At 39.5% G+C, this 20,091-nt stretch overlaps 3 protein-coding genes across 10 annotated transcripts in view; 1 reads left to right on the forward strand and 2 right to left on the reverse strand.

The window, feature by feature from the left end:
- The window catches only part of LOC116844308 (CD63 antigen-like), a 28,924-nt gene extending 20,256 nt beyond the window's left edge, over window positions 1-8,668 (reverse strand). For both annotated transcript variants that reach the window (XM_032815709.1, XM_032815700.1), the window contains exon 1: window positions 8,455-8,668. In XM_032815709.1, the coding sequence (XP_032671600.1) occupies window positions 8,455-8,514 (60 nt within the window). In that variant the 5' untranslated portion in view covers window positions 8,515-8,668. The remainder of the gene's footprint in view (window positions 1-8,454) is intronic.
- A 1,533-nt stretch (window positions 8,669-10,201) lies between these two features.
- LOC116844290 (tetraspanin-3-like) lies at window positions 10,202-17,147 on the reverse strand. 3 transcript variants are annotated; one of them, XM_032815652.1, is made up of 5 exons: window positions 17,019-17,147; window positions 12,807-12,995; window positions 12,558-12,722; window positions 12,147-12,359; window positions 10,202-12,075 (listed from the first exon to the last, which is right to left on the reverse strand). In XM_032815652.1, exons 1-5 carry the CDS (start codon window positions 17,082-17,084, stop codon window positions 11,914-11,916), a joined length of 795 nt encoding a protein of 264 aa, XP_032671543.1. In that variant the 5' UTR covers window positions 17,085-17,147; the 3' UTR covers window positions 10,202-11,913. The 3 variants fall into 3 exon arrangements, with proteins under 3 accessions (XP_032671543.1, XP_032671534.1, XP_032671554.1); XM_032815643.1 differs by lacking the exon at window positions 17,019-17,147 and adding an exon at window positions 15,923-16,071; XM_032815663.1 differs by lacking the exon at window positions 17,019-17,147 and adding an exon at window positions 15,804-16,014.
- LOC116844275 (COP9 signalosome complex subunit 5) lies at window positions 16,135-19,928 on the forward strand. 5 transcript variants are annotated; one of them, XM_032815628.1, is made up of 5 exons: window positions 16,135-16,282; window positions 17,781-17,933; window positions 18,003-18,237; window positions 18,332-18,526; window positions 19,278-19,926. In XM_032815628.1, the coding sequence occupies exons 2-5, from the start codon at window positions 17,782-17,784 to the stop codon at window positions 19,728-19,730; spliced, it is 1,035 nt and encodes a 344-aa protein (XP_032671519.1). In that variant the 5' UTR covers window positions 16,135-16,282; window position 17,781; the 3' UTR covers window positions 19,731-19,926. The 5 variants fall into 5 exon arrangements, with proteins under 5 accessions (XP_032671519.1, XP_032671510.1, XP_032671500.1 ...); XM_032815619.1 differs by lacking the exon at window positions 16,135-16,282 and adding an exon at window positions 16,933-17,006 and having other exon boundaries at window positions 19,278-19,928; XM_032815609.1 differs by lacking the exon at window positions 16,135-16,282 and adding an exon at window positions 17,127-17,275.
- Window positions 19,929-20,091: the final 163 nt, after the last annotated feature.

Here is a 20,091-nt window from a genome sequence, read left to right on the forward strand (position 1 = left end):
ATGATTATTTTTCGAAGATAATACTTTAGCACAATGTTAGCACAACTTAGCACAACCTAGCACAATAAAAAAAATTTATAAAATCAAAAAGTGGGGGGCTATCAAAAAAACGGTTTTTTCCATTTTTCTCGCTCATTTTTCGTATTAAAAATTTATAATTCGAGCACAATGTAGCACAAACCTAGCACAAATCAGCACAACTGTCAAAATTAATAAATTTGAAAAGTGGGAGGCTAACTTCATACAGGCACTATAGTATGCGTGTCACGCCTCGCGCGTGTTACGATAATTGCGGGAAATGATACACCAGGAAAGCCCTGACGACATCATAGACTCGATAGTCATTGGAAAGAATAGAAGATGAAAACTGCAGTCAGTGCTTAACCCCTTAACTAGCGAAACACAACACTGCGTTTTGATGCTTCTGGTAATTCAATATATGTACAATTGGGTATTCAAGTTTTAGGGTAACTCTATTTCGATAGAGTGTGTGAATTTTAAAATTCTAAATGGTAGATGTAACATAGCCGACTTAGATTTGAAAAAATGTAAAAGTTTTACAAAAATATTTAAATGTACCATAGAGTTTTTGAGATCATTCTATTCAATTCTGAATTTTAAATATAAAAATAATAATTAGAGAATCGACCCTTTTGAATTTGAAAAATGTTACCTTTATATTCGTAAACAGTGACCTTTAGACACAAAATTTTATTGATATTGCTTAACTTCTGAAAAATTTTTTCCATTTTTTACCAGTTTAAACACTTTCGCGAATTCAGCTTGCCAATCAAGGGGTCTTTGACATATCTTAATACTGATACAGCGAATCGGAATGTAAATCGCGAAATATACGACGACAGAAGCAAGAAAATCACACGAATAATTGCGGACAAGTCTGATTCCAGCCGGAAACCGCCATTCCGGGGAACAGATAATGTGAGGAAAATCACGTAATTGCCGCGTCTTAATCGTTCAGTCGTTCTCAAAATCCCTTTCCAGTCAATAAGTCTGTCTTGTCACTGGCATTAAAAATAGCTATTATACCGAGCCGGAAAAAATGTTTACGTGTAATTAAAAAAGATGATATATCTTTTAAAGCTAAAAAAACCAACGTTGAAAGTTGAAAAAAGTGTTACGTGATCGAATGATCCCACAGTTCAAACGAAAACTTTTAATTCTTGCAATTCCATGTTCTAAGCGAAATTTTTTAATGCAAGAATATTTCTCTTCTCTTATAACAAACTATTAATCGGAAATTATTCTTTTTTCCTTTTCTTTTTTCAATAAAAAAAATTGTTTACTTGAAGCAGAATATTCGTTCGTAATTTGATAGATTAACCGTGTATTAAACATCGTACTGTGAAAATAAGAAAATATTTGTTTTCTAATATAACCTAAAAAGTAAAATCTATGCTACGAATTGAATTAGAACGAATTGAACAGATAATGCACTGATAGTCCTCCATGTCGCCAGTGGAAATTTTGCTCTCGAAACGACGTAATCTCTATCCTTCTCAGGACAAACGATTGCTGAGATAACATTTCGTCGTAATCATCAATCAAAAATGATAAGCGTGTCACGATAACTTGACAAGTCGATGCGCGATATCTAATATAAGAGCTACAATATTATTACACAGGAGCAATATTATTACATTTGTTTTTTCGCGAAAGTTAGAATTCTAATTTTCATGCGAAACTAAAGAATCTCGACGAGAATTTTCTCTAAACCGATTTATTCTGCACGGAAAAAAGGTTTGGTTGAATTAACCAAATATCTGGTCGAATATAAACGATCCAGAAATTTCGATTGAAGTAACTCGAATTCTGTTTAAGTTAATAAAAGTTTTGGTTAACTTAAACAGAACTCGGGTTACTTCAATCGGAATTTCTGGATCGTTCATATTCGACCAGATATTTGGTTAATTCAACCGAATCTTTTTTCCGTGTAGTTCTACGCAATTTATTTGTTCGTTTAATTCACATCACCATCGATCACTACGGCGATTGTCCCGATTTACGTGTTATTTCATTCCCGCTTCGTACTTTCGCTTAAGAAAGGCGCGTTCGCGCCTAAAAGTTGCAGAAATAAAATTGTATTCGGTACGCTCTCTCCAACACACCCAGTATATGTGGTTACATTGCACAAGGTTGCGTAACCAGTCTACAGAAAATAAAGATAAGTGATAACGGAAACGACGGCTTCTCCGAGGGTCGCTTTTGACAAATAAATACACGCGACACGTCGCAATTACGCGTACGAGAGGAGAAGGATACAACGAGGATTCCGAGAAATGATGAAACACCGACCCGTCAATGACAACCCGCCAGTTGTACCGTTTCTTTTTATGAATGTTATTCGTGTCAAGAACGACAAGTCGTTCAAAAGAACATGCAATTGTTATCGTCGAACATGTCCACATAAAAAGATTCAAGTTTTTCAGTTAAATTATGATAAATGTGACATTTATATCCATAGTCGTGATTTAATTGACAAACTCTCATCTAACTCTGAATTAAAAGCTGAGTATGTCACCTGAGACGCGAGTTTTTCAAGTAATGACTATTAATACGGGCCTTAATTAAAGTGAAGAGTTTCGGTTACTTGACTTGATTAAAAATTATTTGAGCGCACGATATCCTATTAGGTTAATAATCGTTTTTAATAACGTGATGGGAATATAATTACATGCACGTGTCACGTTAGCCAAGTGCATTTTGCGTTGGCTCACGACGCTAAAATTATTTCCCTCACTTGACACTGACTGTAATTAGAACAGCACAGAAAAGCAAAGGAAACGGAATTGGGTTCTCTTTTATACAGTGGGAAATATATATCGTTTACAAGTACGGAACGAGGCGATAAATATTCATTTAGTCATTTAGTCATCCCATTAATGCTAACGACAGTAAGTGAGTGTCGGTTTCAAGTAATTTGTAGATAAAACGCGGTATCATTGCTGGTCATTCGCCGAGCGTCAGAGGCGCGACGAAGTTTGGAAACAAGTCGCGCGCGTCGCAACATTTCACGCCAATATGTGAAATCATACATCGCACGACTGTGTGATCCGACATCATGACCATTATTTATCATGACTTCGGCCGCCAATTAAAACGAAGCAAATCACAATGGTGCATCCTAGAGAAAATAAATTGCACGCTCGCGAAAATTAATTCGCGACGAGATGTCAGCGACGCATGCGAGAATGCGAGATGACATTGAGGGACTGCTCTCAAGGATATTTGCAGAACGGTGACTCTGTCCCTCTCACAACGTTATGCAGTCTGACGTTTTTACGAGCGACATGAGGATACAAGATTGTCGTAAAGAAACCGCCATACGATTGAGGAACGCAACCGTTTGGAAAACGAGATAACGAGTTGACCTCCGTGAAAAATCGACGAAACTCTCGTCTCACGGATACCAGTGACAGGACGGAAGTAACTCCGGAAATATGTCTCTGATAAGATAAAATTTTCAGTTAATTATTCCGTAGTTAGGCAAGAACGATTCAATCCATACGTTTCGAGAAAAATGAAGACAAAAATTTGATATATAAATGAAAAAGCACAAGTAGCACTGAGATTCTTTGCAAGTCAAGCAATTTTTTTCTCTTTAAAGATAGTCATTGATAAATTTAACCTTGGATTAAACCCTGGGTTAAGTTTAAAAAATTAGGTAAAAAGGGCGCATCTAGCAAAAATAAAAGTTATCTAAGGGTCTATGAGACTTGAATCTTTTTTATATAGAAAGACGTATGAACTACCCATTGTGGTAAAAAAAAAGAAAAACTCAAAAATCACATAATTGGACAATCATTCTTGTGTGGCCAATTATGGCCAATTATCTTCGGCATATCCATTTCATCCGTTTTTAATTCGTGGAAAATTTCGCGTAGTCGATACGCGTTCCCTCCTTTTACGTCACGATAATAGGAATATCTCGCAAGACAGAGAAGATATGTTTTTCTTCGCAGAGTGTATTTTCCCCGTCGAAGTTGAACACGACATTGAAACGCTGCACAGCGAGCGAGCAACAAGAGAGATCGCCCGCTGCGCACCTACTAATTTTAGCCACCCCGTATAGGTGTCCGGTTTACATCTGAAACGACGATCGCTTGTCCATCTAGCGGCTGATAAATAATGGGTGCGTAATTAATACAAACTACGCGTATTTAAGCGTTGGCGATAGAAATCCGAAAATTAGCGTGGGATGAAACATCCAATTGTTGACATTCTCTTAGTCATTGATATTCTAGAAAAAAAAAACCCGATTTTTTATGTGACCAGCATTGCAGGTAAATTTGTAGCTTGCTCTCAATGACTGCGTTCAGCAGAAAAAATTGTTTTTTTTTTTTTCAAATAGGGAATTATACATTCTCTTAAAATTTTAGCTTTTTATAAGAGGATTTGTTTGTTCTACTTTTATATATATATATATATATATATATATATATATATATATATATATATGCACATCTTTATTGTAACTATTGTACTGAGTAAAAAAAGTGTAAGAAATAAAAAATATTCGGTGTTCATACTAATAGCAAATTTATTTGAATCTCTCTCTCTCTCTCTCTCTCTCTCTGTGGAGGGGGGGGTGTAATCAAAGTAGTATTTGGAGAGAGATTCAAATAAAAGGGAGATCAATAATTGGCTGTTTTATTGAATATTTTAATATTTGGACCGATGTATCTTTCTTATCATCACCTTGATTTACGCAGGCGATGGGCGTACTAAAATAATAATTAGTCATAACGAAATTACGCGCAGCTATGAGTTCATCGCGACCACGTGCGTCGAATAATGCATTTTGTTGGACGTCGAATATCTTACGATAATATGTTTAGCATTGTTCTAATGTCGTACTGAATGGTTCACTCGGCAAGGCCGTTTCAGATTTTCTCTGTAAACCGAGAGGACAAAAGAAAAACAGCGCGACTGCGAGCAAACTGCGCGTGAAAAGTAGGTTTCCAACGACGACGCAAAACGCGTAGTCATATTTGTTTTATTCTTTCAAGACGTCATTCCTCTTTTTCTTCTTCTTCCTCTCCTCTTTTTCTCATCGAGAGACGTATCTTTTACGACAATGCATTCGGTGGCTCTGGGCGCCGTTGATCCTGTTCGCATATCGACTTTCGGATGAAGGAACTATTCGGGATGACGGTGTCTCTTACGCAACGACTTCCTTTGTCCTCCAACGAGAGGACGAGTTCCGCGACCGTACGAGGCGGAATTCAATGCGCGACGAGTATGACGTCGAAGGGGAGCGAACGCGAGGGACCTTGAGTCGTAAAAGAAACAGCCATTGTGACCAGCCGTGTAGTAAGCAAACCAACTGGAAAAAGTGACAGTAAAGAAGTAGAAGCAAAATCACCCGCGACCCTTGCACAGTTTCTTCTTATTGTTTCGTGTGGGCGACTTCCCCGATTACGTCATTCATATATTAGTGTTAAAGTTGCTATACCACACGGAAAAAGTCTAGTTGGATGAATCAATTTCTGATTAATCCAATCAAACTTTTCGTGCGATTAGAAAAACAATCTCAATTTCCAACGATGATAGTGACAAGGTAAATTGATAATAGAGAATCTAAAAAATACTTGAAAATTTATCTGTGAGATATGAAGTTTACTTATGTGAAATAAACTCTATAGTCCAGATAAATAGATAAATTTTCGAGTATTTCTTCCTCCGTGTAAAATAGACAATAAAAATAATGTAAAAATCTTTCTTGTGTAAATAAGATGTGTATTCTGCAGAACAAGCTGAACAAGTTTAAAAAGTCGCTAATAATACCCCTCTGAAATATCATGTACAGGGTGAACTGAGGTTATCACCCGCTCTTTGTACTACGCGTATGTATATAATAAAAATATGTTTTCAACTTCCCCCTCGAACGGATCGCACGAAGAAGAAATCTCATCGCGCGTTTTATGACATTTACATTTACGCTTTCTCAAGAGGGCACGATAGGAGCAGACGGGGATAAGGGCCATGGCACACAAAAAAACTTAAGCAGTAAGATGTAAGCGGTAAGCAAATTGAACAATCATAGTCGCTGATTTTTCTTATGGTCCACGAATCAACGACTGTGATTGGTCAATTGTTTTACTGCTTAAGTTTTTCTGTGTGCCACTAGCCCCTTGTCCACAATCTTGCTTTAATCTTTAAGCCAACTACAGTCGTAATAAATTGATCAACCACAGATTATTTTAAAAATAATCAACTGTGGTTGGTCAATTTCTTATGGCTTAAGAATTAAAGCAAGGGGTAAGCCATAACCGCGAACCATCCTGTGTGCAACCACTTGCGACACATGACGATTGTATTGCGATAGCATTGTGGGTGCAGTAATTGAGTGACCTTACGATAACTATAACGTAGGCTGTACATTGATAACGACTAACTAGTCGCATTAACTATTCATTCACGATGAAGAAAGTTACCGAGTTATTCCGTCATGGTTATTTCGACGCAGAGAATAAAGGCGATCTATTTTCGATCTATCGGGCGCGGAGTGTATGTTGCTGAACGCTCCGACTCATTTATCGTAATTGCCTTTTCGCAACGCGGCAATTACCGTTGCAACTGAAATATCAGGTTACGAATATCGACGATGAATCAATACTCGCGATCGAAAAGGTGACACGAGAAATGCGTGACGCTTTAATTTACGACGTTTACACGGTTCTGCAAATTCTTCGGCCTTGGCTTTTTCTTATCGACAAGGTGTGAGTCAGTCGACCACGACCACGACGGACGTTTATATATATCGAAAAAAAATGACTCATAATTATGATACTGCTCATCGTTGACACGGGGAAAACCAAATTCCGTCATTAGTCACAAAAAGCCCACTTTATTAATTAACCGCATAAGAGGATGCTTAGATAATTGGAAGCTTGGATAAAAGGAAGCTACATTAGGGGATCGACTTTCCAATAGCAGTTTACACGTAAATTTCAATTTAAACTCCATTCTAATCATATGTGTGTTTAACGTAGCTAAATAGAGTTTAAACTTAGATCCAAGTTCAAGCCACTGTTGAAAAATCAGCCCTGAGGGCCGACTCTTCGATAGCAGTTTCATGGATTTAAACTTCAAGCACATATCACACAAACACATTATGTTGGAGCCGAGTTTAAACTAAAATCCAAATTCAAATTATTATCGAAAAATCGGCCCTCCCGAGTCGAAATTTTAGCCCTACTCTTTCCAGTTTCCTAACATCTGTACATTCCGAAGGATCAGTGTATATGTAACACATATGGAAATAGATCCCACTTGGCATTTCAGAGTATCGAAATAGACATTAAATGGAATACTGAAGTCGAAAGAATGAAAATTTCGACTCGGGCTGCGGAAACATGTAAAAGCGTGCGGAAACCCGCGTGCGCGGGCTTCCTTATTTCGGAGGCCGCATTTCCGTGGCGGTCGACGATCGCGAGTGACAAAAATGGTGTCAAATGAAAAGTTAAAAGTTTATCATGCATTAAGGACAAGTTCCACAACCTTTAACTTTAACTACCGATTAAGTCTCAACAGTGATTGGTTTATTCTGATTAACTCTTCTTAATGCTAAATGCGATTGGTCAAGTCCAATGGAATAACCGGTCAGTTAACTAGAGGTTGTGGAACTGGGTCTAGATCGCAGTTTCAGCGCGACACCTCTCGTCCGCCGAGAACAGCGACTATTATTCCACCGAGAACGCAATCGGCTGATCTCATCCGCTCGACGCGCGTAGGCAGCATCGAAAAATCTACAATGAGGCGCTCGCAAAAATTGCAACGATCACGCGACTACAATTGCGAGCAATGCCGCGCGGCGCAGGACAATCTCCGCGATCCGCAATTCAAGGACGAAACGAGCAACGCGGGATTAAGCAACGCGCAGTAGAGTTCGCGGAACGCGAGCCGGTAAACAGATTCCGCGAAAGCTGCACGCTATAAACAACAGCCGGGGGGACGCCGTATTTTCGGCGCGAGTTTAACGGCGGGACGCGACGCCATCTTTTGACCCTCTCATCTCGCCATTTTCGTGCCGGACAAGTCAGCCGTTTATTGCGCCTCGCATTCCTCTCGCACGGCCGCGAGCCAAATCCCTATCCCGCTCTCGCGTGTCCCACATTGAACATTTGAGCAGCGATTCTCCCGCGGCGAACAGTCTCAGAGAACTATAGCCACGTTGAGTTTGGACGAACGGAATTCGGAATCTGACAGAGAGCGACGGTGGCTATGTTGTTTGATAAGGACGCGACCGAGCCGCAACACCGTTCCCGGCCTCAAATGCGATCGTTCAACTTTTCACCGAGAGCGACATCAGCGTCGAAAAGGCAGCATTCTCGCGTTCGTCATTGAACGTGGGACACGACACGGCAGGACGCACATTCATGCGATCGCGCGCGCATTTCGTTCGGGGGGAAAGAGAGAGATGGAGAGACTCACCGCGAAGATGAAGTTGAATATGAAGAGCAGGTATTTGATCATTCCCATTCCGCACCCCATCTTGCTTGTCGATTAGATAGTACGGCGGCGGCGATGACAAAGTACTCTGCTGCGACAGAAGGACGAAGATCGGGCGAGCTGCTCACGTTGGGACGGACTCGCGACACAGCACTGCACGTCACGACACGATCCGCGGCACGAATTTAACTGATTCAATTCAATAGCGGCGCTCGCACGGCGCCACGACAGCCAACGTTAGCCGAGTCCGTCCGAAGACGCCCGAGAAAGGGCGGAGCGTGATTCGCGGTAAGGTGACGCACTTCAGGTAGCGTGAGCATTCGGCGAACCGAAGCGGCGTTTGTGTTCGTGTTCGCATATCTCTCGATGCGTGTAATCTACCGCGATCGCACAACAAAAGTGAGATCTTCTGTTCTCCTGAAGTTGCTCAACTCTCGCAAGAATCTCTCGCAAGCGTTGCCATGCGATAACGAGTACGAGTTCTTGTTAGAAATATAAATGAAGGTCATAACCTTAATCTTCACGTTACCAAATTCGCACTGAGAAGTCCCGCTCGGCAAACAATAGAATATGGCCGCGGTCCGAAAAACGCTCACAGCATTATTAGCGCGCTCTTATGCGTTCCGAATTGGTTTAAGCAAGTTCACTCGAAGTGACGTCATAGTTTTCATGCTCATGGTCGGAAGGTGAAGCACTGTGTGCACTGACGTAACAAGCGCGGAAAAAGTAGCAAGTTTTTAAATGGTGTACATATGTAAATATTTTCGCTGATTGAAGTAAGTATACTACAATAAAAATGGCTACAGAAGATTTGGAGGAATTACCCGTATATTTAGAAGATACAAAAGAAACAATAATTTTAAAAGTAACATCGGAGATAAGAAAAAAAAGCTGCAGTAGATAAGAAAAAAAAAAGCACTTCGTGAGAGGTTATATTTGTGATCTTAGACTTTTTAGTAAAATTTATGTTACATAAACTATCTTGTAATTAATTTTCTGCAACGTAATTCCTACAGATGCAACCTTTTTGATCGAATTGGTAAAAAGTGAATATGAAAAACGAAACCAAAAGCAATGTGAAGAAATATGGAATATTCTCACTTTTGTCTGTACTCGATGACTTGTCAGTGTCTTTAATTTTCTTAAGATATCGTATGCAGCACACAGAGAGTGCGTTCCGAAATGAGCAGTGCTTAAGCGCGCTAATGATTTCGGAACAGTGTTTACGCTCTCAGCATTGTGAGCGCTTTTCGGACAACGGCCTATATCTCTTCTCTTAGCTCAGATCACAGAAGACGAATTGCAGATGAGAAAAAGTTCAGTGATCGTCAAATTGCGAGACTTATCAACGATTCGGCAGTCTGAAGTTTTGCAGCGCGATATCGGACTTTACTCAGAATTCTCTCGATCGATCTTTTGTTTGATTACTTTGAATTCTATAACATTAACGATCCAATCCGTTAATCTTATCTACCGGCGATATATCTGTCTGAGTTTGGTATTATTGAGAATATGACTAACAAGTCTTATGAATTCAATTTAGTTATGCTTTGTCATGTTTTGTGAAAGAAAACGGGACTTATAGAGAAGTACAATACTTCGTACTAATCGTACAATACTTCTGCAAACGCTTTTCACAGACGAAAGGATTCAATTGGACGGATATGATGCGATGGGAATTCAGAATCAGCCAAACGATGCATAGCATAACATCTCAACAAAAATGTGCTCAGATTTGATTGACCCTTGCAAGACATATATTGTAGATAAAATACATCAGAAATTATTTAAATACAGCTTCTGAGGAAGTCTTTCTCCCAAATGCTTGGATTTAGAAAAATTACTTCTGCGAACAATAGGTGTGTATTTTGCAAATGCTATATTTTGTTATATCCAAATTTTCATTCTTTTCTATCTTATTTAACAATGGAAAATCGTTAAATATTGTCACACAAAACTAAAATTAAAATTTAAGATTATATTTCAACATTCTTCTGTCGTAAAAAAAAGATATTCATAAGGTCAAACGCACACCTGTTCTTCATACAAAATAACTTTCATTCTTGGTATCATACACACACGACTCACACTAGTCTTTTTCCACATACGGTCCATAACGAAAGATTTATGCACCTCACTTAATACTGGGAATAAAAAATCGCCGGCGAATGTTTGCAAATGCAAACAAAAGGATCAACTAAAACAAAAAAAAAGCTACAGCCGTGATAACAGTTACACTATGTTTCCATTAAAAATGGATTAATACCTTGTAATTAGTCTACTTATCTAAAGTCATTCGAGTGTTTTTTTTAGATAGTGCAAGATATGAGAATGACGCATGTGTAACGGATGCTCCTTATTAGTTAGTTTGTGCCATTGATTTAAAGCATTGCACTGTGCACTTTATTGCTTAATTATTGACTATTAGCTGCACCAACAAAAAGTCTTAAGTACAAACTGAAGCTTGCTTTAAACGATCTATGATTCATAGTAGAATTTAAGACAGAGTTCTCTGCTTAATTTTATACAAGTAAGAGTGTCGCCGCTAATTATATCGTTTAAAACAACTTCGATCAACGAAAAGCCTCATGAATGTTAAGGCGTTTTATTTCTGAAAATCGCTTTGTCACCTGCAGTTGTAAGTCGTTGTTCTGTGGCAACAAGACGACTTTCTCTCGGAAAAAAATGCAACTTTCGTGAGGTTGCTGTAAAAATAAATATAAAACTGTATTAAGGGGACAAAAGAAAACGCTCTCGTTTCTCGAAATAGAAATCTACGAGGTACTAACGATACGGCAGTACAAATCTAGGTGCGAACACGGTTTTAGCATTTCTCGGAAACGCTATCGCTCTTATCTTTTTACAGAGCGTCCAAGACATATCTGTTGAAAAATATTTCAAAAATAGATTCTTCGAAGAGCAAGTTTCCGACCTACACTGAAAAAAATACTTGTAAATTTATTTGTGAGTAAAAGTTTATTTCGTGAAAATAAACCTTACATCCCACAGATAAATTTTCAAGTGTTTTTTCTCAGTACAGTTTCCCTGAAGGAGAAGATTCAATCGTAACGAAAAATAAAAGGCACTTCTTCAAAAAACGCGTCTATCTCAGGTTACAAAAAAAAAGAATTGTTCTCTCGATTGGCCCTATCTTATCGAACATCTTAATCGAGATTTATTTATCAAATGATTCCACGTTTAATATCGTGAGTGTTTTGGTAGCTCTGGAGGTAAGATCGGCTCGAAATTTGCTGAAAAATCCGTCGTTGGGACACTTTTCAACCTACCCGGATCGCACTGTATCGCAGAAGCAAGGTCAATATCGCCCGTATGTGTATACACCGTCGATATTGTCACTACGCGAAATGTACTCCGCATATCACAGTGACGCAACGTCCTGAAGTGACGTACACTCCCATCGTTCACGCTTCGCAGCGTTGGCTAGGAGTCGTCGGCGTTGTTCAGGTGTTTTGATCGGCGCGCTAGAAGATTGTCTTTCGTATCTGGTTCGCTCACATGTTTGCCGACCTCTGATTGTGATCTCTTCTCCATCTTCTTCTTGTAGATTTTGGTATAGCAGCATATACACAATATGAAGGAGATCTGTAATTTATCGGCACGTATTTAGTCTCACTTTACAAACGAAACTCTATCCGGAAGATGAGATCACTCACCTGTAACAGCACGGAACACAACGCCAGCAGGAAAACGTGCAGGAGAATCGACCTGATATGATTTATCACTACGTGCTGACATCCGCGCTTATAAATATTCGTGCAGGCAGCCTCGGTGATATTATCGTTCACCAAGGTTGTATTGCAGCACGACCAAGGAATCGAGTCCTGGCCGCGGTAATCAGCAGGCCCATCTAGTCCGCAGCAGTGTAGCTGCAATTACACATTTTCAATCGGAATCTCAATCGGATTTCCAGTTCAATTTACAGTCTCATCTCGTTGCAAATGTGTCGCGTTTTTATTCACTTTATTATGCGCGCTTTACTGTCGCGTTTATCGAAATACAATTTACAGCTCTAAGGGCTTTGTAAAGTATAATTCACGGTAAATTTGTGCCAATGGAATGTTCACCTTTGCCTGCATGTGGTCCCAAGTAGATTTCTGATCCGTGGTCGCGAGAGCAAAGTTCTCTTCAAGTCGCGCGGTTGGCAAGGCATCTACTTGCTCGTGTCGCACCAAAGCCCAAATCCCAACACCGATTTCAGTCACCGTGATAATCGTCAATGCTACAGCGAACTATGTGTGAGAAAAGAATTTCATTTACGTCGCCGCAGAATAAATTACGATCAATGGGAGTCTAGGAGAAAAATATCGACTTACGGTTATGACTTGGCCCCTATTGGAAAAATTCAAGAACTGAAAAGCAAACCATCCGATGCCACAGGTAATGACCCCCATCGCCAACAAAGTGCCGGATGACCCGCACACATTGTCAGGTGTGAGAGGTGCGTACTCGTACAGCTGATAAATAAAGTAACCGGAAAATATACTCACGATCGCCCCGGAGATCTGCAAAAAAAAAGGAAAAACAAAGAAAAGCTTCTTTAGAGTTGATTTATCACAATAGTAATAGTAAACTTAGAATTAAGATTAAACTAATAATGTGTTTGATGTTTTTAAGCAGAGTTTAAGCTTCTAACTCAATAGTAGTTAAATAATAGTTTTAACTTAAATCTAAGTTTAAACTTCTATTGAAAGATTGACCCTTATACAAAAAACCTTCACCAAAGGGATGCTCGCCGATTTTGCTTATCTTTTATCGTTTAATATAAATGTGTTAATGATAAAATATTTTTTTCTTTTAAAAATAATCATTGCTTAGAAGAAACTAAACGCCTTTTTCCAACAGTAGAATAATATTTTTCTCAGTAAAAGCGAAAAACGCGAATGAAAATATTGACGCGAGTTACGTGACTTTGAATCGAAGATTGAATCTTAGAAACACCATGATTCCGATTGACAGTTTTTGATGTTTTGTTTTGATGTTGATCATGCTATAGACAATGTAATTCCGCGCTGAAAAATCGGTTTTCAGAACGATTCGTTTCAAACTCTTGTTGATCATACTGTAAATCATTGACGGGAATAAGTTCCGGAATAAAAATCGCTCTCGAGTTTTCATATGTTTTTATGTTCCGAGAAGTCGACATGCCATATCACTCAACTCAGCTCAACGATGTGAACTGTTATTAATAGAACGAGCTATCAGTGAGTAATATAAGATTATCTAAGATGTGATCGCCTCTTTCAACTGAAACGATATGTTGAAGTTTTCAAAGCTAACGCTGTTAATATTACGACACGATGTTTCATCGTAATTTTAATCTTGGGACATTTATCTTACAAATAAGTGACTTTCATCGAAGTATTATGAAAGCAAGTAACGAATGAAGTAACGAACATGAAAGAGCAAGTATTACTGGAATCATAGCTGCATGTACGATGCAAATTGAAACTTAGAGGAGAGCGAACAAAACGATTTCACCGTTGCTATCGCGCAATCCGAATGCACACATGATATTATATTTTTCCACAATCGCAGCGGAGTAAAGTCTTAATTAGGTCGCCCCGCAATTGCTACAATGTCTCCTTCAACTCTCGTTATCTTCTATTAGGCGGTACGTAACGTGAAAACAACCGCAACGCGCATCACGTAATTCCGCACGTTTTTTTACGTAAGCGATTAAAAAAAAAGATGCATCGAACGACGAACGTACTATTTTACGACGAGCCAAAGCTCAAAGTAATCTAAAAATACGATGTTTCCCAAGAAAGAAAATGTGTCGGCGATGTAAGGTAAAAGAACCAATTCACGAAGCATGTATAGGATTTTTTATGTTGAAAGTTGAAACATCTGCTAATTAACATTTGTATTTAAAAACCGAAACAAGAATATCCAAAAATAGTTACATGCCTAGACATCGATAATCCTTAATGGGAAATTTTTCATAGAAAAGTTCCTACATTTCGATGTTCAATAAGGCGTTTCCGCAAAATACACTGTATAAACCAGCGTTTATACCAGTATATTTATACGTGACAGCATTGCATTCTCAATATTAATTGCATTCTTCCGGGATTGTAGTAATTTATTCCATCGACAATGGCCGCATTCAGCAGTGAAAGATGCTTGTGCAGTTCGCGAGTTAGCGTATACTTTTAATCTTTGGGGCCGGTTTTTTTCAATGATAGTTTAAACTTAGATTTCTACTTAAACTCTGTTTAAACAAAACAAATGCATTGTTAGAATAGAGTTTAAATTTGAATCCAAGTTGAAAAACCGGCCCTTAGTGGCTTATGTGAAAAACGGCACCACATGTGGCCCTACATGGATCTTTCGAGTCCTTTTATTATATCTTTAAAGTGGTTCGAAAAATCTATAAAAATTCACAGATATACTTTCAAGTTTCTAGAACAAATACCTGTACTTCATTATGCATTTTTTATAATAAAAAATGAACAATGGAATTGAAATGAAAAATAGAACAGGTCGGAACCCTCAACATGCTGAGAAATTTCTATGAATAGAAACCGTCCGAATTCGAAATATCCATGTAGAGCCACTAAGTCCCGATTCCACAAACATTAATCAAACCTTAAACCGCGTTTAAACTATTTGAAACAAAGACTTAAACTCAGATCAAGGCCCAATCGACATTGGTAGAATCGGGCCTATGGGTTAATCTTAACAACGCAAATCTAAGAACGCATACTAATTAGATTCGCAAATTTTACAACAGCAGCTTCTCTGCGGAACATAACTAACGCTTCCACTTCGAAAACACAAACGCGCCGACGTCATATCACGCACAATAAGAGTCGTATTGTCGAACTCTCGATTACGAGCGATCTCAGCAGCTGCAGGCGTAGCTGCGCGACACCGTAGTTCCGTTTGATTTAATTGCGCTTTCCTTGTTTGAAATAAAATCTATGCATAATCGCAGAAGCGATTTGGACGTGCAACAAATGCAAAGATCTGCTAAAAAGCGTCGGACAGACAGCTGAGCCGAAAAAACAAAGAGACGTGAATCGGCAGATTCACAAAAGGGCAACGCTTTGTTTGTCTGTCTGTCTCGCTCGAGCCGAGGCACCGGAAGAAAGAAAGAAATAGGCAAACAAAGAGCTGCAGAAAGCGCAACCGAAGCGGACAGACCTATTAATAGATCACGGGCTAGATCTCGATCGAATACCGCGGTGCAACGACACCTGCGGCGCGAGCCATTCCCGAACCGTTTCACCCCGGTCGTCGCGTCCCCCTCACGACCATTGTCGTCGCGTCGCCGGCGCACCTCTGATCGCGCGAGCGGGTCAACTTACTCCGAGGATGATCGCGCCGAACACCAGGAAGTATCGGCAACAGACGAACGCCCGTCCCATCGCGCGCGCACGCTTTATTAATGACTATTTGGATCACACACGAACGTGCTTGCACGCACCGTGACGTTGTGAGTACGCTTGGCTAGGACACGCCGTCGCCACGGTGATCGGTAGGGCCGTATGAGCCCGACTGAGGCCGAGGTGCAATTCGTGCCCTGACACTCCAGACCTGACATCTTCAGCGCGATGTCTCAACTCTGACAGCTCTCGCGACATCAGTGACATCCCGACCCTTTGACATCTGACACCCAGGTAACCTAACTTCGGGCACGTCCGGTCCTCGACACCTCCAGCTTCGATGTAGTTCACGGTCCTGACCTCGAATGAGTCTGTTCTCTTACCGTTTGTACACTTTCGCAAGTGCTGTGCGCCGAGAGCCGTCGGCGGAGGACTCGTTGGGTCAATCATCGCGACAACAAGTACGTTAATTGTTTTATGTTATTTAGTTAATGAAAGCACACTCGTGGGGTTCGTTTGTTGTCTCGCCCGCGGCACTGTGAATAATTCGCGGGAATTGCATCGATAATTTAATTACGAGAACGATATTAAAATTTCGAGAGAATCGATAACTTTGGCATCGATAATATATCGATAACGCTACTGAGTTCCGACATTCATCGCTAGAGGTCGTATCAGATCGTATTCTCGGCGTGCATTTGAACGTCAGGTGCGCTTTGTCGCTTTTTAAACTTATACGGGATGCTCGTATAAGAAAAATGAAACTTGGCGTCAATAAAAAGGCGTGAAAAATACAGTACCAAGTTCTACCAGAAAGAGAACTAGTCCTAGGTACTAGTTCTCTTTCCCTCTTTTTTACACCAAGTCACAGTTGTGTTTCTTTTTAAGTTCTAAAAATATGCACTAATTCAGTTACAGAGAACAATGGTCAGATCTTTTCAGCTGCACTGCTGCACTGGTGCCACAAGTTAAAGTGAGATAAAATATATTTGTCTTACCCCTTGTCCACAACCTTGCTTTAATTCTTAAGCCGTAAGAAATTGACTAACCACAGTTGATTATTTTTAAAATAATCGACTGTAGTTGATCAATTTATTACGGCTTAAAGATTAAAGTAAGGTTGTGGACAAGGGGTTATTCTAACTTATTACATCAGTGCAGCTGAAAAAACAGATGTCACATCTCGTAAGTCCTAACCTCTTCTGGTATATGGTTAAGGGTGCGTTCGGAAACCTCACCCGGTTGCTCTCCCTCTCTTTTCATCTCACTCTCCTATCTCTCTCTCACTTCAATACAACGATTATATCCGAGTGACGTTTCCGAACGTACCCCATGTAACAGAAAAAGTAACAGACGCGAAATATTCCGAAAGCTTTATCGAAGCTATGTCTATGTGATTGACGAAGGCGTGATTCGCGATTATACTTTAGAGAAATACGAGTGACTAACGTCCAGTTAGTATATGCACTTAGCAATAATATTACACTGAGTGATGTTGACAATTCGATGCCCTTCGAGCATCCTAACCTCTCACATAATTTGAAGAGATTTATGTTTGCCTGGGAACGTATTGTTTTCTAACACATTCTTAGTAGCGAACCGAACAGCACAATACATAATAATCTACGCTTATTTACACTCGCTAAAATCACCTTGTGCCGCACTGATCTAATTCCTACATGCCTACATTTGTCACGCTATACACAGCAAGCACACAAGCCACCTCCTGACATTACAATAAATCGGATCTCTTTTATTTAGTCTGTTGTATCATAATTGTTAATCGCTTGCCAAAGAGATGGAGTATGATAATGTACTCTTGTCGATGGATAATAATAATAGCTTGTTAGTAGGAGAAATGGATACTAGTGAATTTACGGTTGAAAACAAAGATAGCACAAATGAACCGTTATCGATCGAAATGAAGAGTGGGTCTGATAATGCTAATTTATTTGAAAGTATGGCTAGCACGTCTTCGGACCAGAATACCATCGCACAGAAGACATGGGAACTGGCGAATAACGTCGAGACCATCAGCACAATCGATGAGATTTACAGATACGACAGGAAAGAGCAACAGGACATATTAACTGCCAAGCCATGGGATAAAGAGTGAGTCACCAATGATTTGGAATTAAGAGAATCGTTAACATAGACTTTATTCTGTTCTTTCTCTTTTAGTCCACACTTCTTCAAAGACATCAAAATATCTGCACTAGCCTTACTGAAGATGGTCATGCACGCACGATCTGGTGGAACATTGGAGGTGATGGGCCTCCTGCTCGGTAAAGTAACAGCGAATACAATGATCGTGATGGATTCCTTCGCCTTGCCAGTAGAAGGAACTGAAACCAGAGTGAATGCTCAAGCTCAAGCTTATGAATACATGACAGCTTACATAGAAGCAGCTAAGCAAGTATATACAGTCTGCTATCTTTGATAACATATAAGTTAAAAAATATTTTGCAAGAATAATAAAAGAGACTATTGTGATCTGTTTCATTTCTCAGGTTGGTAGACAAGAGAATGCAATCGGCTGGTATCACAGTCATCCTGGGTATGGATGCTGGTTGTCAGGTATCGACGTGTCGACTCAGATGCTCAATCAAAACTTTCAAGAACCGTTCGTCGCGATCGTCATTGATCCCGTGAGAACCATCTCCGCCGGCAAAGTTTGTTTGGGTGCATTCAGAACTTACCCCAAAGTATGCTACAATATTTTTAATCATCAGACTTAGTTAAAAAGTTTTACTCGAATTTCAATAAATGATCACATATATGTACTAGTAATATTAAAAAAAAATTTAAAAATAGTAAAGTTCAAGTCAAAAATTGAATCAAACTCTGATCCAATAAAAACAGTTTTACTTTCCGAAATTGGCGATCTTGTTCTTGTGAAGTCACGCCGAAAAATCGTGTCGATGAAGTCATCGACGCACAGTTAATCGATGCCTTAAACATAGTATTTATGGACTCCGAATGTCCTATGTTCTGTCGTCTAATAAAGTGAAGCCAACATAAAAAGCGAGCTAAAATAGAGCTAGAAAGAGCTCTCTAAAAAGAGAGCTAGAATAGAGAGGCTATAGTTTTCTTCCTATTTTGTCATTTTTGTTGTGCATGCATCCATTTCTCGTTTCTATAATATTATAGAGCGCAACAGTATCCCGACTAGACTGGCAAGTAAAAATCTTAAATCTTATTGCACACTTTGTCTGTGCAGAAAGAGACAGAGAACAGAGGGGTTGTACATATTAGCTTCTCTTTTCTGACTGTATGCGGAGTCTATGTATATTATGTCTATGGTCTCTTTCTACATGTTGGCTTTACTTTTCTGGCTGTATGCGTCCATGATACTACGTCTATGATCGATGCAATCTTTAATATGCGAAATATAATTATTACCAATTCACACGAAATATAATTATTACCAATTCACACAATGAATTATATTTGCAGGGGTATAAACCGGCGAATGAGGAACCGTCTGAGTACCAGACGATACCCCTGAATAAAATCGAAGACTTTGGTGTTCACTGCAAGCAATATTACTCTTTAGAAGTGTCCTACTTCAAGTCCTCCTTGGATAGACGACTGCTAGATTCATTGTGGAATAAGTACTGGGTGAACACCTTAAGCTCGTCAAGCTTGTTGACGAACGCGGACTACACTACAGGGCAGATTTTCGATCTGTCTGACAAGCTGGAACAATCGGAGGTAGCGTTAGGTAGAGGATTTGTCCTAGGTGGCACAGATCCTCATGATCGCAGCACGGTGGAGAAGCTCATAAAGGCTACTAGAGACAGTTGTAAGACTACTATTGAGGTTATTCACGGTTTAATGGCACAAATAATCAAGGACAGGCTATTTAATCACGTTGGTGGCAATGTGAGCGGTGCTCAACAAAAATAATGAGACTTCGTAATGTGCGTGATAATGATATCTCAGTTATAAGTACAGCAATGTTTTATAACTAAAACTACGTATCTATGTAAAACTGTCACGGTATACCCCATAAGACATTGAAGAAACGACGTCATTTGGCTCGTAAGGAAATTGTTGTATGAAATTTTTTAAGATCGAGAAATAAAAGTGGATGAAGTATCAAGATAATTGTGATTATTATACAATTGAGTGGAGACAACGTTTGCTATGACTTTATGGACCACGCAGAGTACACACGAACGGCGGATTCTGAAAACGTAATGGAATAAAAATACATTTTATTTTCACACCTCGATTCGCTAGAAAGTATATATACAGCATTTTTATC

Source organism: Odontomachus brunneus, unplaced genomic scaffold, assembly GCF_010583005.1.
Source record: "Odontomachus brunneus isolate Ranch 3 - 2012 unplaced genomic scaffold, Obru_v1 Obru_scaffold_003, whole genome shotgun sequence".
Taxonomy (NCBI): domain Eukaryota; kingdom Metazoa; phylum Arthropoda; class Insecta; order Hymenoptera; family Formicidae; genus Odontomachus; species Odontomachus brunneus.

Bases quoted from the DNA above. Each gene is read 5' to 3' on its own strand.
- LOC116844290 (XM_032815643.1), bottom strand. From the start codon at position 16,039: ATGTCAGGTCTGGAGTGTCAGGGCACGAATTGCACCTCGGCCTCAGTC. The intron at 12,360-12,557 runs GTGAACATTCCA...GTGTAATTGCAG, and splicing joins GGGACCACATGCAGGCAAAG to CTACACTGCTGCGGACTAGA. The intron at 12,076-12,146 runs GTGAGTGATCTC...GATAAATTACAG, and splicing joins TGTGTTCCGTGCTGTTACAG to ATCTCCTTCATATTGTGTAT.
- LOC116844275 (XM_032815592.1), top strand. From the start codon at position 17,620: ATGGAGTATGATAATGTACTCTTGTCGATGGATAATAATAATAGCTTG. The intron at 17,934-18,002 runs GTGAGTCACCAA...TTTCTCTTTTAG, and splicing joins GCCAAGCCATGGGATAAAGA to TCCACACTTCTTCAAAGACA. The intron at 18,238-18,331 runs GTATATACAGTC...TTCATTTCTCAG, and splicing joins ACATAGAAGCAGCTAAGCAA to GTTGGTAGACAAGAGAATGC.